The 22,739-nt window shown below is 36.2% G+C and overlaps 3 protein-coding genes across 3 annotated transcripts; all 3 read left to right on the top strand.

The window, feature by feature from the left end:
* The first annotated feature begins 288 nt into the window (after positions 1-288).
* On the top strand, positions 289-4,443 carry LOC107720076 (cAMP-dependent protein kinase type I-alpha regulatory subunit-like). Its single transcript, XM_016527681.1, has 7 exons — positions 289-401; positions 1,948-2,130; positions 2,244-2,411; positions 3,002-3,071; positions 3,164-3,285; positions 3,482-3,563; positions 3,728-4,443. The coding sequence occupies exons 2-7, from the start codon at positions 1,957-1,959 to the stop codon at positions 3,898-3,900; spliced, it is 789 nt and encodes a 262-aa protein (XP_016383167.1). The 5' UTR covers positions 289-401; positions 1,948-1,956; the 3' UTR covers positions 3,901-4,443.
* Positions 4,444-7,260: 2,817 nt separating this feature from the next.
* Positions 7,261-12,361, top strand: rac3a (Rac family small GTPase 3a). The gene is made up of 6 exons (XM_016527545.1): positions 7,261-7,443; positions 9,093-9,164; positions 9,277-9,394; positions 10,337-10,399; positions 10,493-10,652; positions 11,267-12,361. The coding sequence occupies exons 1-6, from the start codon at positions 7,409-7,411 to the stop codon at positions 11,395-11,397; spliced, it is 579 nt and encodes a 192-aa protein (XP_016383031.1). The 5' UTR covers positions 7,261-7,408; the 3' UTR covers positions 11,398-12,361.
* Positions 12,362-13,232: 871 nt separating this feature from the next.
* LOC107719985 (COP9 signalosome complex subunit 1-like) lies at positions 13,233-22,166 on the top strand. Its single transcript, XM_016527544.1, has 14 exons — positions 13,233-13,342; positions 14,916-15,008; positions 15,765-15,946; positions 16,059-16,223; positions 17,453-17,588; positions 17,828-17,905; positions 17,999-18,059; positions 18,324-18,409; positions 18,532-18,626; positions 18,728-18,833; positions 18,968-19,048; positions 19,470-19,607; positions 19,898-20,032; positions 21,509-22,166. The coding sequence occupies exons 1-14, from the start codon at positions 13,310-13,312 to the stop codon at positions 21,581-21,583; spliced, it is 1,464 nt and encodes a 487-aa protein (XP_016383030.1). The 5' UTR covers positions 13,233-13,309; the 3' UTR covers positions 21,584-22,166.
* The last annotated feature ends 573 nt before the right edge of the window (positions 22,167-22,739 follow it).

Raw genomic sequence — 22,739 nt, 5'->3', positions numbered from 1 at the left:
TGATTGAATAAGGACAACACTATGCTTGGGTTTACCCTTTAACCCTAACCATTAACCTTTTCAGCTGTCATTAGATCCAAATCAAACAATACTGTTCTTTGGTATTTCAATGTCATGGCAGGAGGACTGTAAAATATGATTTAAATACATTGCGCATGTGAAGCAGAATGTAATAAACTAGCTTGTCTGATAACCTCGATCTTCTCTCAATACAAAAACAAGCCCTTGCCCTTTAAGGTTGTCAGGAGTAACGGGCTTCCCAGATCGAGGCGCATTGACGTCAATCGTTGTTTGTGATTGGTCATAACCTTTTCCGGTGAGGCATCCATCCATCCGAGGACTGTGAGAAAGCCAGTGTAAACGGAGTAAAACACGTACACAAACTCATCTAAGCGACTCAGGTATGAATACTTAATAGCAGAAGTCTTCGCTGTAACATTTGTTGATATCGATGCGTGAGCTGACAGGCTCTTAGAGAGGTTAGTGTAATGTTCCGTTGTTGTGATAATGTAGCTTGCAAGATGGCGTATTTTGCTGCTTGACAAAACTGGTTACAGAAAACACAGAGCTGGAAAAGGCTGCAGGATCACGCTGCTTAACGTTTAAACACGTGTTAAATCGCGTGTGTTTACAATGTCACGCGTTTTCTGCTCTAAAATAATGTTACGTTCACATGACCGATTAGCGTTGAATTGAGAAATGCCTGTGGGGATGCGACCTACGAAGTTTATGAGCTCAGGGGCCCCGACAGGGACTAGGGGCCACAGAATGCATGTCAAAATGCAACTCTGCTTAAAAAAAATAATGTTACTTGAGAGAATTTTCTATGCTCATTAGCTTAGTCACTGACTGATTTAGTAGATATGTAACTTGCTCGCAATATAGGAGCCATGCTAGCTGTTGAACTTGTTGCAATTTGACAACACATTGGTTTGCAAGCAGTATGTCCGTTTTTTAATCACTTTTTATGGTACTTTGTTTTCTTTACGATATGAGGTCACGTGAAGGTTCCCACAGTCATGGAAGACCTGGGAGTATAACGTTTAATTTAATTTACTTAAAAAAAAAATGTTAGGCCAGGACAAGTAATAGAAGTGATATTTGTATAATGTAAACATTTCTATGTATTTAGTAAAGTTAGAATTTTATCAGTTGGAAAACTCTTTTCAAAATTATTTTTAGTCCATACCCTGTAATGGCAGATGGACTGGAAAAGTTAATTGGTCAAAATGTGTTCGAACCTTGTAACACTGAAAAACATGGTAGCGATTTCATTTCACATATTTATATACTGTCATTGTAAGATTGAAAGAAATTTAGGAAGTGATTTTAACCACAAAAACATGCATGTGATCATAAATGTGTCTGTGTGTGTTATTTTTCTTTCTTAAGAAATATTTTTTAAGAAGCCACTGAAGTGTAAATATAATAGAGTATGTTTTCTGTCTCAAACCTGAAACAAATGTATTGCCTAATTTAATGTTTGTCATAAGTTTGGTCTGAAACATTAAAAACAGTACAAAACATTTTGTGGTATCTCAGTTTATTTTTTAATTTAAAGTCCACATGTAATCAAAGTTGACCCTATTTACCCTATGCACTAGTCTTGTGCTGAACAGTTAATCTAAGTGCAAGTTTATCCACAGGTATGTCTTCTTTAGTCAACATATGAGGATTTGCTTCTCCTCTGGAATGATGTTCCTTCTCTGATGACGTCAGTTTGACGCATGAACAGAACATCCGCTCGCTTTCAACTGTCAGTCTACTGCTAGCTAGATATGGCCCCGCCCTCAATATTCCATTTCATGTTGAACATCAGATCTTCACATTTCAATTCAAATAGTTGGTCTAATGATGTTTTTGTCTCATTTTTGATGAAGAAGGACTGGATTTGCTCCAGATTCGTTGGGTTTCATGAGCTGATGTGAATTGCATGTGTGGAGTCAGCAGGTCACCATGGCGTCCAGCAGTACGAGCAGTGAAGAAGAGAGGAGCTTGCGGGAATGTGAGCGCTATGTGCAGAAGCACAACGTCCAGCAGCTGCTGAAGGACTGCATTGTGCAGCTGTGCACTAACAGGCCTGAAAGGCCCATGGCTTTCCTCAGCGAGTACTTCGAGAGGCTTGAGAAGGTCAGTCATTTTTCAAGGGAAACTGCATGCTCTTAGGCTTGGTTTTCTTTACAAATATTCTTTATCCTTGAAAAGTAAGCTTCAGTGCCGTAATTGGTGTTTATGTGTATCAGGAGGAAGCTAAACAATTCGTCAGCCAGCAGAAGTCAAGCTCTCGTTCAGACTCCCGTGAAGATGAGGTTTCTCCTCCCATGAACCCTGTGGTTAAGGGCAGACGGCGCCGCGGTGCCATCAGTGCAGAGGTCTACACTGAGGAAGATGCAGCATCTTATGTCAGAAAGGTAACTTTTTTTCCCCCACCAGAAATCTGTATTTGCTTTTGTATCTCATTCTTTAAAGTCCCCCGTAGTCAAATATTTTATCCCTTAAAACTTATCCCTCATGGGTTTTTTGGTCTAATTTATTTTTGGTTTTGTGCTGGTATTGCTATATTTTGCATGCTTGTGATAGGAATCGATCCCTTGACGTGATTGGTTATTGGTTTGTGACGTAGCAAACCGAGGGCTGTTTCAAACCACATTTCTGGGAGTGCCAATGGGAATCTACACTTTAAAGGACTCAGCAATGGTGTTGATTAATGGATTGGCAAATGGTTTGTCTAAAAGCATATTAGACATAGATAGACAAATAAACAACATAAATATATTTATATTATATATAAATATATTTAATATACAAATATAACATATTTTTCTGAATTATGCACATGCATGTGTGTATTTATATATACATAATAAATATACACAGTACACACACACTGTATGTAAACACACATATTATGTAAACAAAAACTTTTATTTTGGATTAATATATATAATTTTTTGGGGGTGATTTTTTTTTTCTCCTCTCCTGCTTAATCTTGTTTTCTATCCATGGTCAGGGAAGTACTCTGAGAAAGAGAAAAATGTATGAGGAATTCCTTAGCAAAGTCTCGATTTTGGGTGAGTTTGATGAATTTCCTTTTATGTATATATAACAAAAAAGCTAACAGACATTTATATGTAATGATAACATGCTAACATTCTGTGAGTAGAGTCTCTGGATAAATGGGAACGGTTGACAGTTGCTGATGCCCTCGAGACAGTCCAGTTTGAAGATGGCCAGAAGATTGTTGTGCAGGGTCAACCAGGAGATGAATTTTTCATTATCCTTGAGGTAGCTTTCCTTGTTAAATCTATTAATTTTTTACACTGTCTCTCCAACAACTTTTTGTGTTAATTAGAGTCATATAGTTTTGTATACTTCACCAAAAATGTAAATAATGATGAAATTGTTGTAGAAAGTGTAGCCCTAAAACCTCAGAGAGGCGTCATGGAAGAACAGACGTATTGATTTAGACTTGTGTCCTCAGGGTTCGGCAGCAGTCCTGCAGCGGCGGTCGGAGAATGAGGAATTTGTAGAGGTTGGAAGACTAGCACCATCTGACTACTTCGGTAAATGCGATTTTCTTTACTCTCTGGAAAACTGCTCGTGCCGCATATATTTAAACATATTCCAGAAATCCCTTTGCTAATGTAATTACATATTGATTCCATGTACGTGTTTGTTTGTTTCTCTATGGCTCTTTTCTGATTTTCCTCCATATGTGTTTCAACAGGTGAGATTGCTCTGCTCATGAACCGGCCTCGTGCCGCCACCGTGGTTGCTCGTGGCCCGCTGAAGTGCGTAAAACTTGACCGTCCCCGGTTCGAACGCGTGCTCGGCCCCTGCTCAGATATCCTGAAGCGAAACATACAGCAGTACAACAGCTTTGTATCTCTGTCGGTCTGAGGCGCACTAGGCTCTTTCCTCTATTGCAGGGTCCACCAATGAAAATCCGCTTTATTTTCTTACTTTTCTTTATGCATTTTCCAACACCCAGGTGCCCATTCACTTCAGTGTTCTCTCTCTCTCTTATCTGTTTTTTTCGATTTGTGCCGTACCCTGTCATGTTCTTATCCATCGTAGATTTACCATAAGGCTGGTTGTTATTTTTGCCTGAGAAACGAGCCAATCTTTGTGCCACAGATGCCTGTCATGTGAACAGATGTTGAACTAACAAGGTCTGTCGGGATTGTCTCTTTCCTCCAAAATTGCTTCGCGTTTCTGTATAACAGTGTTTTGAATGGAAGGAAATCAGTGGCAGGGTTAACAGTCATGTAGTCTGTCTATTCAGTATATGATGATCTTAATTGAGGCATCGAGTTTCAGATTCTGTTTTCCCTCGTTCATTTCAAGCATTTGAGTTTAGGGAAGCCAAAGGCATAAATCCATGTGTGTTATGTTGTTTTCTTGGGGGTACTGAAGTTAAAGCGGTCCTATTACCTGCTGCAAATGCTTTTATTTGTTTGTTTCCCCCACAAAAAGGTGATCTTATCTTTTATTCAACATTGTGCTTATGGCAGATACAAGTTCAGAAAAAAAGTTACATTTGTTTGTTTTGTTTAATTGTTAAAAAGAGTTACAGAAATGTAATGGTTAATGAAATCTGACAGAGTATGTGAGGATCCTCCTTGACAGGAAGTGACTACTTGGTGACCTCTTTGGCCAACTGAGATCCCATTAGGTTTTCTTTCTCCATGAGAGTGTATGTGAACTGCTTTAAAATCCCAAATGTCTTTTTTTCCCACTTTTTCTTTCTTTCTTTTTTTTTCATTTGAAACTAAAATAATTTGGTTAATAACCAGGGCAGGGCATAGAAAAATAGTTTTCAAATGATCAGTGTCCTTTTTTTGATTGGGATTTAGATTATTCTCCTTAGTTAAATCAAAGTCTTAAAACAGGGACAGTATTTACCGCTTGTGTTGGGTTCATGGTGTCTGTATGCCATGAGGGTTGGGATCCATCAAATGTTTGGAATAGATTTGCGATCCAATACTGCCACCACCTTATTCTATTATCAGATATTGTTCTTAGGGTTCTCTGAGTTGTGTTGTACGATTTTACTGGGTGGTACAATAGTGTTAACAGTTGCTGAAGGTAGATTTTAATTGTCACACAGAGATATTCTTGTATTATTTGAAAACAGTTGATGTGAATTTTAAATCTGTATTTTTGTTTCCCATACATCTTGTGTTATGTGGTTATACAGATATCCAGCTCCTTTATACTGCAAACTCTTTTGAAAAGTGCCTGATTTCTTTACTATCATACTTCATAGCCAACAGACATTTCCTTGTAGTTTTCCCCTCCCAATTCTATTCATAAATATTGTGTCAGCTTGTTATCTGTATTAATTGTAAACTACAGTTTTGTTTTGTTTTTCATCGGTATATCCGGATACCCTTAGCAGTGTAATTTATTTAGACTTAAAGCTCCAGTAATTAAGAGTGTATTTAACTGAACTGTCCCAAAATTGCTATGTTAATTAAAGAACGATGCAAGTGAACTGACCTATATTTTGTGTTGTTATCTTCAATATTTGACTTTGTCCTACTGACCACATGAAAGAATTGTTTTCTTTTTACTCTCTGACTTGATTTAAGAGCATTGTCACTGCAGTTGTGTGGGAAAAGATGCTCATTCACATAGACTGGATTATAATTTCAGAATCAGTCAAATCTTGGTGCTGTAGCTTTAAAAACACAATTTGCTCCCTTAATGAGATGTGAAGTTTCAAATAGCCTTTCGATGAACTGTTCCACTGTCCTTTCACCACAGTGGGTTATGCCTTATGATGGGCATGTAATAAAATAAATAAACATGTTGAAATTATTTACATAGTCCTTAATGTAAACTGTGTCACACCCTTTGATAGGCATAAAATTGCTAAATTGTGTACCTATTGCTCATACATGCATTACTTTGTTCATTTAACTTTATTTGGCAGTGCAGAATGGACACAATTTTCTGTAAAATGCACAATTTAACCTTTATTGTAATTCTCTCCCTTTTAGGAATAAATTTAGTGATTGGTTCCACTGCTAATTCAATTTTCTGCTTACTTTTATTATGATTTAACAACTTCAGGCCCTGTTTCTTGAAGAACATTCATTGATACACTGGAAATGTGTTTGTATTACCACCCTCAACCTTATTAATTTTAATTTTTTTTTCTGGAGCTTGCTTTTTATTCCCTGGTTGTGACTGCCAATGGTGTTTTCTTCTGAAGTTTTCAGTAAAATTGTGTTCTAGTATGTACAGAGGAATTGATATATTTGCTCATAAGCTTTGCCATCAGGACTTAGAGGCTCCTGTTCACCCATTCTTTAGTTTGTTAAGCCCTCAGCACAGAGAGTTATAAAATGTCAGAGGACCATTTTTCTATTATTCTTTTTCTATGACTGTACGGTTTGATTTCATTGGATGTGCTCAAGTTGTAAACCTTTGGTATAGATTGTCCCAATGGCAGGTCAAGCAATAAAATGATTAATTCTTGAATATGTGAGCGTCTTGTGTTTCCTGTACTGTTTTCATACATCAAAAGTATTTCTCTCAAGGACTATGGATTCAAATATTAACAATACTTACTACCCCTAATGCATGATTTGTGTATTACATATTTTGACATAAAATACTTTGAATTAATCGTACTGGATCAAACATAAATCCTGCTGAAATCTGTCTGCCGGCCCCATGGATCATTCCCACTTTTCATTCCATAAGCTACATCCCCAGTAAATACTAAATTATTAAATTTATTTGTATAAATATAAAATCATTTCTAAGATGCTAATTTGCAGAAATGTTGATTGGATAACATCTCATTGTTAAAATGGGTTGTATTTTTATAAAAAAAAATTTAATGATTATTAATTTTATCCAGCTCCAGGGAGTTGACCTTTCCCAAAACATTTGTAGTCATGTTAATGGCATTTTTCCAGAGATTTCTGTATCATTTTGCCCCACCCATCCACACCCAATACAACAACTGTAATTCCAACTGGCACCGGAATGACAGCTGTTCTTTTAACACTATCGTGTAAATCTCAGTTCCGTCCACTACTTGTGTTTTTTTTTTTTTAATATGTCAACCGGTTTTTTTACACGTGTTTTAAATTAATTTTTAATGTTTTTAATGTTCAATGTTTACTTCTTTATCGATGAAATGAATCATATTTTCACAGGCGCATCCTACTATGATACAGAATGAGAGAGAGACAGGCAGACTCACGAGATCTCCGAAAGCGTACGAAGCTTGTGATCGTCTTTTTTCGTAAGTATCGTGAAATACCCCGACTGCCACCGACCGCTGCTGCAGCTGAACAGCAATTGTACCAGCCCACAGGCACCTTAAACATCACGTTTCAGGCTATTTCTTCAGATTCCTCGCTCGTCGGATACTACTCGTGCATTGCAAATGCAAGCCATTAAGTGTGTTGTTGTCGGCGACGGGTAAGATGTTGAAGAACAAGTGCTAAAATGGCTTATTTTTGTGCGGAGGTTTCTTTTAGGGAAAAACAATTGTTGCGAGAAGGCGCTGGGGGAGTGGGGATTGAGATCTGCTGAGACAGAATTGAGGTGTTTATAATTATTAAACATATATTACTGTGTCGTTCTCCGAGACAGCTTAGTTGTTTTCATTATGGTTTTAAATTAGATTGTAATGAGCATAGGCTCATGGTGATAGCTGTTTTGTTAAATATATGCTTAGGCGTACAATTTGCATTTATGCATGTGTGTTCCATTTTTTAAATGAATCAATTTCGCTTTAAAGTATTGTGGCAGTGATAACATGTAAACCATGCACATATTAAACGGATCTCGTGCAGTGTTCGTGTACGGTGGAATGGCTATGTAATGAAGTAATGTTTTCAAACCTACATCACTAGAGCTCCGCTGGAAATGATCGTAAAGCTTGTGAGCCCGAACTTTCTCGTTAACCTTTTCAGAATTCGTCCTTTTCTTATCAGAGACCATCTTATCAGAGAGCATCATAAAATAAAACAGGCCTAATTCCATCTAAAATTCTTAATACGATATTTTCCCCAACGATGATGAACATGGAAACAAATAGTTGCATTGTAATTGGTATGTATTTGGTAGATGTCAACTTTCATTTTTTTAAAAATATATAATCATTTCATTACCCATACTGGTTATTTTTAAGATTTAAATGTCACATAAACACCATTCAACATCATTTTTTTTTTCTGTAAATAATCACTAGATAGGCAAATTATTAGACTACAATAGTAGAATGTAATATGTACTATGCCATTTTAACAATAATAATACTAATAGGCCTACTATTTTAGCTTAAAATACATGTCAAGCATTTCTGTAAATTCTGAAAAATGATGAATAATGTTATTGTAAATACTGTAGTTGTGATACAGAGGAACCGACAGAACAAAAAAAATTGGTCAAATAGTTTATTATCTCTAGTATTTGGTGTGATTTGGACTTATGTCGTGGTATTAGTTAAATATATGTGCTTAATTCATAGTTTGGAGAATTAATATGAGCTGTTTTGTTGATGCAGTTAATCTAGTAACCATGTAAGGTTTAGCCCCTGTCTCATGATACACGCTTTCTGTCATTTGACATGTGAAACTGCATTTCACAGCCTACTGATCTAATGACAGGAATACAAATTCAGGCTTCTAAGCCCTCAAACATACTTGATGTTTTTACTTTGCTTTTTCTGTTTTTACCCATTTTATTATCAGACTTCCTCACACTTAAACTTCTTTTCCTAATTTTTATCACTTTTCACTTTATCACTTTTTACCACTGCATTTCCTGTTTACCCTCTTTACTCCACTTCTATGTAAGTGAATGCAGTGTGTGTTTTTCGTGACAAGAAGCTGTCACCCTGTATTCACCCCTAATCCGGTGGGGCAGTTCATTTGAGAACAGAACTGTGAATTAGTGGCTGCCAGTGTGCCATCGAGCCCAAGAGTGAATGTAATGCCTGGATGACTACCTACAGGCCTTTCTGCCTGCTTTCCACAATTGTTTCCTTGATGTGCCGTGTTTGTGCAGTCCTTGCTCCTCAGTACTGCAGTCACACTTACCACTTAGCATCTTTTGTATTTCAGTGCCGTGGGTAAGACATGCCTGCTCATCAGCTACACCACTAATGCCTTCCCAGGAGAGTATATTCCCACAGTGTGAGTACAGTTTGATACTTTGAAATGGGAATTATTCCTGAGTGTCTGTGCTGCCCATGTTTGTCAGTTTACTTCTGTGGATGAGCTTCTGAAAAATCTGTGTGACCCTCAGATTTGACAACTACTCTGCCAATGTTATGGTGGATGGCAAGCCTGTTAACTTAGGCCTCTGGGATACAGCAGGACAGGAGGACTATGATCGCCTTAGACCACTCTCCTATCCCCAAACAGTACGTAAATATCTCTGTTACTGGCTCTGTAATCCTGAGTTATCATAAATAATCATCTACTTTAGCTAGGAGTAGTCAAGTATTTTTTATTTTTTTTGGGGTAAAACTTTTTCTTTTTACAGTGTTTTTGTTTAGTCAAGATGCTGAATATTTATTTTACTCATTACTAAGACTTCATTAATAATAATTTTTGGACTTATGCACAGTCTGTTTTTGCTTTGTAAATTATAGCCAATAACTAATTTTGGTACAGAGACTAGCTTTGTTTGGAGTTGGATCTTATTTCTTTTGAGCACTAGGCAGGGTTTTGAGCATGTAGCCAATTTAATTATTTGTTTGTCCAATTTAATTATTTGAATCCCCCTACCTTTCCTCTGTCCCTCATTATGAAAATATACATTACCATTCAAAGGTTTGGGGTCAGTAAGATTTTATAAATACTTTTATTCAGCAAGGACACATTAAACTGATCAACGGCAATGATCAATGACAATAATGACATTTATAATGTTACAAAACTTTTCTATTTCAAATAAATGCTGTTCTTAACTTATTATTCATTAAAGAATTCTGGAAAAATTCATCACTTTTTCCACAAAACAAATTCAGCTTTGCCATCACAGGAATAAATGACATTTTAAAATATATTAAAATAAAAACGGTTATTTTAAATTGTGATAATATATCTCAATATGACCGTTTTTACTGTATTTTTGATCAAATAAATGCAGCCTTGGTATGCATAAAGAGCTTCCTTCAATACATTAATAAATCGTACAGATTAATTTCTTCAAATGATAAATGATTTTAAAAGGTTATTAAAAAGTTATAAAAATGATGCGTCAGTTTTCTGACAACCTCAGCATTATATAATGCAGTGTAATCAGAAATTAATAATTGATAACATTGATTTTTACAAAGAGTCTCCTTTGCTTTCTACAGGATGTGTTTTTAATTTGCTTCTCTCTGGTGAGCCCCGCTTCCTTTGAGAATGTAAGAGCAAAGGTTAGTATCCACCAAAAAAATAAGAAATATTTCCTGGACATTTGGATCCCTTTGTATTAGGGTGCCTTGTGTTAACCAGATTTCTCTTTGTAGTGGTACCCTGAGGTTCGCCATCACTGTCCAAACACCCCCATCATACTTGTGGGCACTAAACTTGATCTGCGAGATGACAAAGACACGATTGAACGCCTGCGGGATAAGAAACTAGCTCCCATCACTTATCCACAAGGTCTTGCTATGGCTAGAGAGATTGGTAAGAACTTTTTCCTGGGTATATGGTATTTTTCCTCTTGGCAGGTCTTCCAGCCAGTTCTATCAAACCTTTACAATTAATCCAGAACGCGGCTGCAAGATTAATCTTTAATGAACCGAAAAGAATGCACGTCCCACCTCTGTTCATCAATTTGCACTGGCTACCAATAGCTGCTCGCATAAAATTCAAGGCATTGATGTTTGCCTACAAAATCACCACTGGCTCTGCACCCCTTTACCTAAATTCATTACTTCAGAGTTATGTGCCCTCTAGAAGCTTGCATTCTGCAAGTGAACGTTGCTGGCTTTGGATAAAAGCATCTGCTAAATGACTAAATGTAAATGTAAAAAAAACACCTATGTTGAACCAAAATTGCTAGTAAAGTAAAAAAAAAAACAAGTACTAAGAAATGGCAAGTAACACAATGAATTAAACATTTTGAAGAACAAAAACTGAAATAATATTTTCTGGTAAAACTTACTTAAATAGTCTTTATTTACTTAAAAAATAATAATTTTTTACCAACTTTTTCAGTGTGCTGTGATAGTGTTTCGGCATTGCAGTTGGGCATTGTAACATGTATAGTTGGCTTATTGAAATCTTTGGCTCTGTAGGTGCTGTGAAATATCTGGAGTGCTCTGCTCTTACACAGCGGGGTTTAAAAACCGTGTTTGATGAGGCCATCCGTGCTGTTTTATGTCCTCCACCTGTAAAGAAAAGGGGCAAGAAGTGTACTGTATTTTGAGGAAGACCGCAACTCATTTCTTCATTGATATATACCATGTAAACAGCAGGCTCTTGCTCTTCAGCTCTGCTGTTAGCATCAGATCGATTCAACTTGTGAGGTGACAAGCTGCAGAGACATGCATTTCCATGGTGTGTCTGGTGTAACAGATATATCAACATAAATATGCCAAATTTGCTTTGCCTTAAATTGTTGGTTTAATGTGAAAATGTATTGGAAGAGAATGACATAAGGCCATGGCATCAGGATGAATAATTAGTTAATGGAAGAACAAGCATAGCTAACTGTAAGGTTCTTTGCTCTGTTGCAGCAAATGTTACATTTTTCAGAGCTTATTGTGTGGAAATCGTGGCTATTCATATTTTATCTGCACATAATTTTCCCTTTTGGGATCTGTGAATGTGTCAGAAGATTATGTAAATAGACATTGTGAATAGCTTTTGCGACCTAAATGTGTGGCCATAGTCAATTCTCTCACTTGAGGGGTGACGGTAAATACATTTTTAAGTATTTTACTTTCAGCTTTTATTGCCTGTTAAACATTTCATACTGTACCTGTGTTTTAATGTGACTACTGTATGTGATGATTTGTTAAACAATGGCAGAAATATTACACACTGAAATATTTGTTTGCCTATAAAATACTATTAGATACTATAAACAAAAATAATACTATATAAAATAAGCTGTAATCACAATTGGCTGTAATGTTTAATGGACTACATACTGCAACTTACAATGGAAACCATTTAGTGTAGATTGTACATCTTGTTTAAAAGTTGTTTTGTCTTTTTTTTTTTTTTTATACTTATGTTTTGAAACATGATGGAATGTGCCATTACTGATTTTTGTGCAGGGCTAACAAATTGTTTTAACACTTGTAAGTGTTCAGATGATTCTTTGAAATGTTCTTTTACCTTTTAATGACTAATATTTCAATTTTAAAGAGATAAAAATGTGTGTATGTGTGCCAATTGAGCATTTATATGTTGTTAGCATAAGGCATTTTTTTTATTGAACTAATGAATGAAAATTAAACCAATGGCACATACATCATCTCAGTGGCAGTTTCAGTCCTTGCTCAAAAATAAATCACTGGGTGTGGCATCATTGTTAAGGCATAGTTGTGGCTGTTACGTGGTCTTTTATTAGTTTGATAAGTAACAGCAGGATGATGTACAGCCATATGGTCATTATCTCAAAATAAACCCTTCAGTGTGGTATATGATCCTTGATGATGATCGGCTGAATGTACAATATCTCTTACATAGAGATAATACATTTTTTGTTAATGTTTTTTTTTAAATTATTGTTGTTGTTGGTTCCATACACTATTAGTATAATTAATAACTATTATGTTTGCAGTTCAAACTGACCAAAATTGGTTTTAATACAATTCACTAAGAATCTAATTAGTACTAAAAATAGTACATCATATTTTAACCATTTTAAATAGCAGAGGTCATAACATTATTATATTATGACCAAAATTATGACTTTTCAAAAACACATCACAAAAATAAAATATGAGAACATATGATAAATAGGACAATTTAACAAATCTTTTCAAACATAAAAAGTCAGAAACGAACCCAAGCAATAAAGAGGGTCGACAGAATTTACATCATTTTACTTAAATGTACTAAGAAACTAAGGCCCAAACAGCAGACGGTGTCTCAATTTAAAATCAGTCACTCAATTTAGAATGGGACTTGTAAATGTGGTTTCTTTTGACATTTCAAGCCAAGACTCATCTTATAGCCTTCAACCTGCAAAATTTAGCACCCGCATGAGAGTGCAGTGACTCGCCAAGTGTCAAGGTAGTGACGTCTCCGCGCTGCAAGACGTCGACCACACGCACTCTCATGCCCCGGATGTGTTTGTGTGCTCTGTTTCTGCAGAGGAGGAGGAGATGCCACTACCCGTGCAGGTCTTTAACTTTCAGGTAAATTAGCGCCTTTAAATGCTTTTTCGCCATCTTCCACAACACGAGAGTAGGTAGAAGAAGCATACCGAGTTGAAGTGCCTCTGTTTACAGTTTCAATTCCTCACCCGTCGCAGCCGTTGAGAGCTGTTAGCTCGTCTAGCATGAGCTCGTAAGTCAGAGCGGCCCTCAGGACGCGACAGGCACTTCTCAAGTTTAGCGGCAGCGCGCCTCTATCCGCCCGAAGAGCGAGACCGATGTATTTTCGACAATAAATACATCCAATAGAGCTGTTTTGGTTTACACCCAAAGTGGTCCAGTAGGTTTTTTTGGGGTTGTTTGTGAAACACTTGTGTAGGAACTTTCTTTAGCCGGCTAAGTGTATTTAGCAAGCTATCTCGTTAGCAAGCTGTCTGTTTTGTATCAGCCAGTGTGCTTGAAATTCAGGCTGTCTCTCAAAACATAGTAGATTGCCTGGCTAGAACGCATTTTAGTCATCATTCAGGTGTTCCACAACTTCATATGATGCTCAAACACTGTCTAGGTAGGCAGCTCACTAGGTTTTGAGACACAGCCTCCATTATTTGCTTGCAGAGATGAATATAGAGCACTGAATATTTCTATTTAAGCCTGATCTAGTTCACTTGACCAAAATGATTAATCACTGTGGAGCTGCTCATATTTTATTGAGCAGTATTTCAATGTTAGAAACCGTAGACACATTCAGTTATTTTAGACTGTCATTTATGAAACTGTGCATTATAATGTAGTTAATCAAGAATGACAGACCAGCAGTTATGTAATCTTAAAAATGGTTAGTGTAGGAAAGTTTGTGTGGTCAACCATGTAACCGCTTATTCAAGCTGGGTGGAATAATGCTATTTTAAAGAATCTGTTATTGAAAAACCAAAATATTTTACTAGTAAGATGAAAATGAGTGGGTACGTTTCCCTCTCAAAGTCTTTTGTGGTTACGAACCTGCATCAAAATGTTGCATGCACGAAGCCGGTGTTTACTTGTCCCTGCCACTTTTTTCATCTAATGAATATTTTTAAATCCTCACTTCTAAAATAGAAACATTCTTCCATTTGTTTGGTTTATATTTATGTGTTCAGTTCAACAACTTTGACATGTTCTTGTCTCGGAGCTGCTGCCACCCCAGTGTGATTTTGTAAGCATCCGCCTTCTTGCAGGAGAATTTTCAATCAGGTCAGCAAGATGGTGAAGGGCAGGTTCAGGGCAGGATCAGGGAAAGCTTGAATTTGCCAGTCAGATCAGCCTCGTCCTTCAACGGTCAAAGAAGCGTGTCTGATCTGTTCATGGAATTTACTACCGGATTCCATGTGTACAGCTCAAGCTCCTCATCATACTCACTGGAGGTAACCACACAATGAAGGCAAATAGGATGTGAGGCCATCTGAAAGCCTTGGAGCTGATACTCAGTGTTGTGGTATTATGTTTTTCTTTCTACACAAGATTGGTTTTGGTGGTAAGGATATTGGTTTCTTAAAAATGTCCATTTTTGTTTATGTCGCGTACACTTGAATACTGTCCTCCAGTGTAGAGTGTTAAACAGAGTGTTCTGTATTGACAGGGGTCTGTAGAGCCCATGCAGATAGATGCTGACCCTCAGGAAGACCAGCAGAATGCGCCTGACGCCAACTATGTTGTGGAAAACCCGACATTGGTATATATCGTTGTATACAATTGTGTACTTGCTTTGTTAATTTGTTGGCTTTTCTAAATCAAAAATTTTTACTTTTTGATAGAGATTCTGGCCAATAACCAGTAAAAGGCCGATACTAAAAATATATATTAAAATAATTTAATATTAAAAATAAAAACATACATAGTTTTAAATGCAACATGGGGATTCAGGCATCACAGTATTATAAAGCACAAAAGATTTTCATTTTGAGATTTGCTAAAGATTAGCATTTGACATTAAATTATTAGCGGCATTAAATATTTACCTCATCATTATTTTAGTATTATTTATATATTATAGTATTTATTAATATTTTAAATTAGCTTTTTTTATATTTTCAAATTTAATGTGAATGTTAGTTTAAATTTTAGTCATTTTGTTATGTGCTTTTGTAATTTGTATTAGTTTTTATTTGTAATATTTCCATATCTTTCCATAACTTATCTCATTTTAGTTTAGGTTTTTTAAGTTTTTCATCTAATATTTATTCTTTTATTTCAGCTTTATTTCAATTAACAAAACTATTTTAATAGTTTTAGTTTAGTTTAATAGTATTAGTTTCAACAATAAACAGCACTGCTTTACCTTTGCCCTTATCTAATGCTCATTTAATCTAAGTATAAAAAATGGGCAAATGAGCATCTATCATATTGTTTGATAATCAATATTGTGCTGTTATGACATACCACAACTTTTTGTTGGACTCTTGAGAGCTGATTTTTTATTTTTGTACAGGATCTAGAGCAGTATGCCTCCAGCTACAGTGGGCTGATGAGGATCGAAAGGCTGCAGTTTATTGCAGACCACTGCCCCCAGCTACGAGTGGAAGCACTGAAGATGGCCCTGTCCTTTGTCCAAAGAACCTTTAATGTTGATGTCTACGAAGAAATCCATCGCAAACTCACTGAAGCCACAAGGCAATTCAAGTTCATTTCTTTTCTACAATCTAACATGGTTTCCTCATGGAAACATTACATGTATGACTTTGACAAAGGTTGTACTAAATGCTTAAAAATGGTGTCAATACAGGGATGTGCAAGGTGTCCCAGATGCGGTACCGGAGGGGGCAGTTGAACCCCCTCCTCTCGACACAGCCTGGGCAGAATCCACCAGGAAAAAAGCCCTGCTCAAACTGGAGAAGCTGGACACCGACCTCAAGAACTACAAGGGAAACTCCATCAAAGAAAGCATAAGGTAAGGCCACACTGAATTAGTGTTAATTTCGTTAACGAAGACTATGACGAGACTAAAATGTATTCAAAAAGATAAAAACTTTACCAAAAAACTCTTTTTATTTTCGTCAAAAAAAGGAGACAAAATGTTATTGCGGACTGCTCTACACGCCTCTACTAGGCGAGCTTTCATGAGTGCGGTTGCCAGATATCAAGAGTTAAAATCCCCGAATCAGAGTTTCGCTGTTACAAGCATACATTTTCTGCCCGGTGTTTTGCTTATTTTAAGCAATCTGGTAACCATTCGCACGCGCTCGCTCCTCATTGCAGAAGCACCGCCGCCGATGATCTGAAAACACCGACAAACAAGCTGGAGTTTAGCGATCTAAATAAAAGCATCACTGAGCCGGTCTGTCATGAGATCTCGACTGTATTGTTTGCGATTGTGATCGCTGAATAAATGCACTTACCCAATCGCTGTTGTTTTAATAGAGAAATAGGCTATGAAAATTTGGAATTACTAGGAATTTCACTGTTATAATATTTTTCGTTTCTTTTAGCTGTTTTCATAATGTAGACACAGAGATTGCATAAGTCTTTGGTATTAAATGATATAATAAAAAGCCTATAATAAATCAATACACTAGATGAGCTCAAATACACCATGTGTCCACATTCTATTGATTTGTGCTTACTGGAGAAAGTGCAATACCTGAAATGCAAAAGTAAATTTATCAAATGACAACAAATATTACGATTATAATTTTGAGAAAAAATATTTTTTATCAGTTTAACCATTATACAGAATGACGAAAATGTGACTAAGATTTCATTGACTAAAACGCTTATACATTTCATTGACTTAAACTTGACTAAACAAAACAGGACAAGGTTGTCTAAATATGATAACTAAAATTTACATTTGAGTAAGACTAAGACTAAATAAAAAATTAATTTAAATTAATACTGTACGGTTAATTAATAATCTTATTGCTAAAATGTCAAGTTTTCATTGGCTAAAACTAGACTAAAATACTTCAGGTTTTCTTGGACTAAAACTAGACTAAAATGTTGAGACTAAATAGGATAAGGTTGACTAAATATGATAAAGACTAACAAGGACATTTTAACAGGGGACTAAGACTAAAATGAAAATAGCTGACAAAATTAACACTACACTGAATGTCTAATTTTTATTGTCTGTGATGCTGGGCCTTGGTTTTTTTTTTTTTTACATCTGCATGTGTTCAGGAGGGGTCATGATGACCTTGGAGATCACTACCTTGACTGTGGTGACCTCAGCAATGCCCTGAAATGCTACTCCCGAGCCAGAGACTACTGCACTAGCGCCAAGCATGTCATCAACATGTGTCTTAATGTAATCAAGGTATGGACTTGTTGTTTTCCCTGACCATCAACTGATGTTTAATGATGATACAATATTCATGAAAGAGCATATAGTTTTTTTATTTTTCCTTAAAGCTTAATTCCATGCTTAAAATATCAAAATTCAGCCTGCAAATAGCAGAATTTTCTGTTGTACAGTTATAAATCTTGTTGTTGCAGATAGCTTAAAAATTCAGGCAGTCTCTAACAACTCATCCAAACAACCTGAATATTTTATAGGTTAGCGTTTACCTCCAAAACTGGTCCCATGTACTTAGCTACGTCAGCAAGGCTGAATCCACTCCAGAGATAGCAGAGGTAGGAGCAACCTTTCATTCTGGTTACGAAGCCGAAAAATTTCAAAAGAGAGTGAATCTACAATTATGATTTTTGTATATCTCTGCAATCTAGCAACGAGGAGAGAGAGATAGTCAAAACCAAGCTGTTCTAACCAAACTGAAATGTGCTGCAGGCAAGTACATTATTTGTATTTCATGAATGTTAAGTGTATTTGTCTTTAAAATGTAGATGCATACAATCATTATTTTAGTATGTTTTTACAATGTGTATACAATTATATAATGTATTGATATATATGTGTGTGTGTGATTAATTTGCATTACTGTATTAATATAGTAGTCACATTTTTAAGTCAATTCCTGTGATTTGTACAGTGTCATGTAAAAATGGTTTTGACCTTTCTTGTGGTTTGATATCATCTCTCTTGTGACAATAGGATTGGCAGAACTTGCCTCAAGAAAGTATAAACCGGCTGCCAAGTGCTTCCTGCAAGCCTCCTTTGACCACTGCGACTTCCCTGAGGTTGGTGTCATTTTCAGCCTTGTTCTAATGCCACACCAGATATTTCTAATAATATTTTTGTAGATAAATAAGATGCAGTGTTTTCCTACATGGTGTAATGAGATGCTCTATTTGCTCTTTAGCTACTTTCCCCCAGTAATGTAGCAGTGTACGGGGGGCTGTGTGCACTGGCTACATTTGACAGACAGGAACTGCAGCGAAATGTCATCTCAAGCAGGTGAACTTTCTCACTTTCAAACTAGGTGTCTTAATTAACACGAGGTAGATTACTAGTGTTACTGGTTACATTTAATTTTACTCGTCCTTTTGTTTTTTTAGCTCCTTTAAATTATTTTTAGAGTTGGAACCACAAGTCCGTGATATTATCTTCAAGTTTTACGAGTCAAAGTATGCATCTTGTCTGAAAATGCTGGATGAAATGAAGGTAAGTTTACTGATGTGTGTTCAGTTGCTAGGTCTTGATTTAGCAAAGTTTCAGACACTGATTCTTTCTGTTATCATTTTAGTTGAAATTGTGATTCATGTGTTTTAATCATAGTGTTTATTTTTGTATTATAGGATAATCTCCTCCTAGACATGTATCTGGCCCCTCATGTAAGAACACTGTACTCACAAATCAGGAACAGAGCCCTCATACAGGTACGTAAAGGGATGTATGAATTTGGTCTATGAATTTTATTTAGTTGCTGAACCATGACTTCAACTTAATCTGACTTTAAAGGAATAGTTCATCCAAAAATGACAATTGGATGATTAAATGATGACAGAATTGGAATTTTTGGGTGAACTGTCCCTTTAAATATGTAGAATTCACAACAGCGACGTTCAATATGTGCTCAACTGGATGTATATATTTGCAAGGCATATTGACACATGCACATGATCAATGAACATCAGGTCATCCCTGTTTTTCAGCCTTGCTTGACATAGTTATATTGATATGGAATGCTGAAAGTTGAAAGTGTAATGACCATGAGATAATATTGGCTCCTAAAGTATTAGCGTAGTTGCATTTACATGACCAATTGATTAACTTTTGTCTTTTATTTCCCACGGGCAGTACTTTAGCCCCTATGTGTCAGCAGACATGAACAAAATGGCCGTGGCCTTTAATACCACAGTGGCAGCTCTGGAGGATGAACTGACCCAGCTGATCCTGGAGGGCCTGATCAATGCTCGTATCGACTCCCACAGCAAGGCAGGGCTGCACTCTCTCATTTGTTACCCTCTCATTTGACACTTCTTTTTCTGGAACAATGTTCCCTTTTCTTGTTGCTAAGCTAAAATACTTTAGCTGATTTTTGTATCAATACCTTGAATTATATTTATAATCCACATTTCTCTTGCTTGGTCATTGAGCTCCTTACCTTGAATAACACACACCATGTTGCCTTTTTTGGCTAAAACAAGGAACTGTTCTAGAAACAGCCTTTGGTCAAAATTATGCATTAAAATGTTTCATCGGTGAATTGAAAACTGTGTTTGTAGATCCTGTATGCCAGGGACGTGGATCAGAGAAGCACAACCTTTGAGAAGTCTCTACAGATGGGCAAAGAGTTCCAGAGACGAGCGAAAGCCATGATCCTGCGGGCAGCTGTGCTTCGTAATCAGATACACGTCAAGGTAACAGGGACCCCAGGGTAACGTGTCCTCGCTCTGCTTTGCTCTTCACTTCACCATCACCTGACCATCTCCTTCCCTTCAGCATGAGTGTCTCAGAGCTCCTCTGTATTTCTAAGTCAGCATCAAAGTGCTGCATTTATTAAAACAGTTACATGTCTGAGGATGCGTCATTAACATTGTGATGCTTTGAGATGAAGCTGTACAGTATCTTATAATTGAAATGACTCCTATAAAGGAGCCTCAGCTGTATTACTGTACTTATAAGCAAACTGCATGTGAGTTTTGTTGTACTAAGTGAATGTTAAATGAATATTCTGGGTTCATTTTAGGTTAATCTCGATTATCAGCACTTGTCTCTTTAAAAAAAAAAAAAAAAAGCTAAAAATCTGGGGCACTTACAATAGAAATTAACGGGGACAATCCAAAAATGTTAAAGTACTTGCTGTTTTAGCAGTATAACCAAAATAAGTAGATAATGTGTCTATATGAAATTATATTTCTGTTCAAAAGTTTGGGGTCAGTAAGAAGAAAATGCTGTTCTATTGAACTTTCTATTCATCAAAGAATCCTGAAAAAAATGTATCACTAAAATATAAAGCGTCAAAACTGTGTTCAACATTGATAATATATTGATATATATATATGATTTGCAGCTTATATGATTTCTGAAGGATCTTGTGACACTGAAGACTGCAGTAATGATGCTGAAAATTCAGCTTTACCATCACAGGAATAAATTATTAAATAAAATGTAAAATATATTAAAAGGTGGTAATTTTTTAAGTTGTAATAATATTTGACAATATTATTATTTTTACTGTATTGTTGATCAGATAAATGCAGCCTTGATGAGCATAAGAGACTTATTTTAAAAACATTCAAATATGCTTACCCAACCCAAACTTTTGAATTGTAGTGTATATAAAATGTTGTTGCCAATACAGCATAACATAAACCCTAAACTGACTGTATAAATGAAGAGAACAACTTTATAGTTCAAATAATAAACTTTTTTTTATTGAAGCATTAATGTCAGTGCTTTTATAAAAGAAGCTTCGGATTTCTGCTATTAAAAATTGGCCCTATTTCCTTCCATTGGAAGTGCCTCACGAGAACCTCAAATTTTGCATTATTTTTTTTTTGAGTTTTTTTTATTTTTTATCAACATTATGCCACAAATGCTGTTGATTGAGCTTATCTTGTAAATATTTTCAAATCAGTCCACTAGCTTATTGCATTTAGGCAATCAACTAGATGCAAGTTCCTTTTAATATGTATGGAAAACCTGTAAGCTCTTCGAGATCTTGTGAGGTTCTGTTCCCTGCGAAAGAGCTATTAGAATTTGAGACGGAAAAATTGAAATGCTTGTTATACCCCTAGTCTTCATCTGTCATTCTTCAAGTATACCAGCATGCATTTCCTTCCCAGTCTGCTCTACGTGATGCTTCTCACTGATCCCTCTCATTTCTTTTGCAGTCCCCTCCAAGAGAAGGCAGTCAAGGGGAGCTCACACCTGCCAACAGCCAAACACGAATGAGCACCAACATGTGAAGACTCGACCAGATGCCTCTCCTAGGAAAGTACACAGGGCCACTGCCGCATCTTAGGCCCCAATTTAGAAATCAATTATTTCCCTGCTGAAGAGAGAAAAATCACAATATAAAGACTTTATTTAAGTTGGGAAGAAGATATCTGTTGTCTGTATTAAAGACAAGCACACCCTGTTGCTCGAATGAAAAGGAAAAAAAGATAAAAAGAGAAACGCGGCACTTAAGCTGTACTGGCCTGTTGTTCTTTGTAAAGGATGCACTTTCCTCTGTATCTTGTGACAAACCTTGATTACACATTGAGAAACCTCATCACAAAACATGCTTTTAAAATAAACATACATTCAAAAAGATGCTTCATTCCGGAAAGGTTTTTTTCTGTTTCTAGTGTTGCAGCTGGAAATGCAAGACTTATTTGAACACTCTTTAGAGTGATTTCAGCGTCATCTGTTTAATAACATTGTTATTTCTCTGTTGTGTTGTACTGTTTAAGTAAGACTGTTACCCCAGTGTATTATCATAAGCTGGTCAGTGACATTCAAAGGTAGACTACTTGCTTTTATGGCCTTGAATAAACTACCTAGTAACATTTAAGAACTTTTCAGCTTTTTTGGTCATATTATTAGAAAAGGAGAAATGCTAATTTTAACACTTCAAAATTTGAGCAAAATTTCCAAAATGTTTGAACAACACCAAGCCCAAGGAACAGATGAGAAACCCCCCCCCCCACACAGAATAACCACAGCTCTGTACACACATTTACATTTATGGACAGTATGGGATTCATTCAATGAGTTTTCTGAGTAACTGTCCCACATATTTAGAATAAGGCACCGAGTTGAGTCCTGATGCTTTAAGGTGTGGAAAAATAAACATGTTGGTTTATAAGAAGAAAATGTCACTATATTGAACCAAAGTTGTACTGGAGTTGCATACTTTTTTGAAACGCTCAAAGAATGACAATGACGAAGGCAATACAATCATGGCAATAAGGGTAAGGTATTTGAATCAGACAACATATTTTAAAAAAATTACATTCACTGGGTCAGGAATCTTTGTAGTGTAACTTTCGTCATCTCTAAAATGAATGTCAGAATGAGTGTGTGAAATAGTCACAATGATCATGACCATACAGGAATGTAATTAGAGTTCTCAGAGTA

Source organism: Sinocyclocheilus rhinocerous, unplaced genomic scaffold (genome assembly GCF_001515625.1).
Source record: "Sinocyclocheilus rhinocerous isolate Xijiao unplaced genomic scaffold, SAMN03320098_v1.1 scaffold273, whole genome shotgun sequence".
NCBI classification, from domain to species: domain Eukaryota; kingdom Metazoa; phylum Chordata; class Actinopteri; order Cypriniformes; family Cyprinidae; genus Sinocyclocheilus; species Sinocyclocheilus rhinocerous.
Note: the sequence above shows the minus strand (reverse complement) of the source record. Positions and strands in the feature narration are given on the sequence as shown.

Excerpts from the sequence above, each read along its gene's own strand:
- rac3a (XM_016527545.1), top strand. The coding sequence starts at position 7,409 with ATGCAAGCCATTAAGTGTGTTGTTGTCGGCGACGG. Across the intron at positions 7,444-9,092 it reads TGTGTTGTTGTCGGCGACGG|TGCCGTGGGTAAGACATGCC; the intron begins GTAAGATGTTGA and ends TTTGTATTTCAG. Across the intron at positions 9,395-10,336 it reads CACTCTCCTATCCCCAAACA|GATGTGTTTTTAATTTGCTT; the intron begins GTACGTAAATAT and ends TGCTTTCTACAG.
- LOC107719985 (XM_016527544.1), top strand. The coding sequence starts at position 13,310 with ATGCCACTACCCGTGCAGGTCTTTAACTTTCAG. Across the intron at positions 18,060-18,323 it reads CAAACTGAAATGTGCTGCAG|GATTGGCAGAACTTGCCTCA; the intron begins GCAAGTACATTA and ends TTGTGACAATAG. Across the intron at positions 19,608-19,897 it reads GTATCGACTCCCACAGCAAG|ATCCTGTATGCCAGGGACGT; the intron begins GCAGGGCTGCAC and ends CTGTGTTTGTAG.
- LOC107720076 (XM_016527681.1), top strand. The coding sequence starts at position 1,957 with ATGGCGTCCAGCAGTACGAGCAGTGAAGAAGAGAGGAGCTTGCGGGAA. Across the intron at positions 2,131-2,243 it reads ACTTCGAGAGGCTTGAGAAG|GAGGAAGCTAAACAATTCGT; the intron begins GTCAGTCATTTT and ends TATGTGTATCAG. Across the intron at positions 3,564-3,727 it reads AGCACCATCTGACTACTTCG|GTGAGATTGCTCTGCTCATG; the intron begins GTAAATGCGATT and ends GTGTTTCAACAG.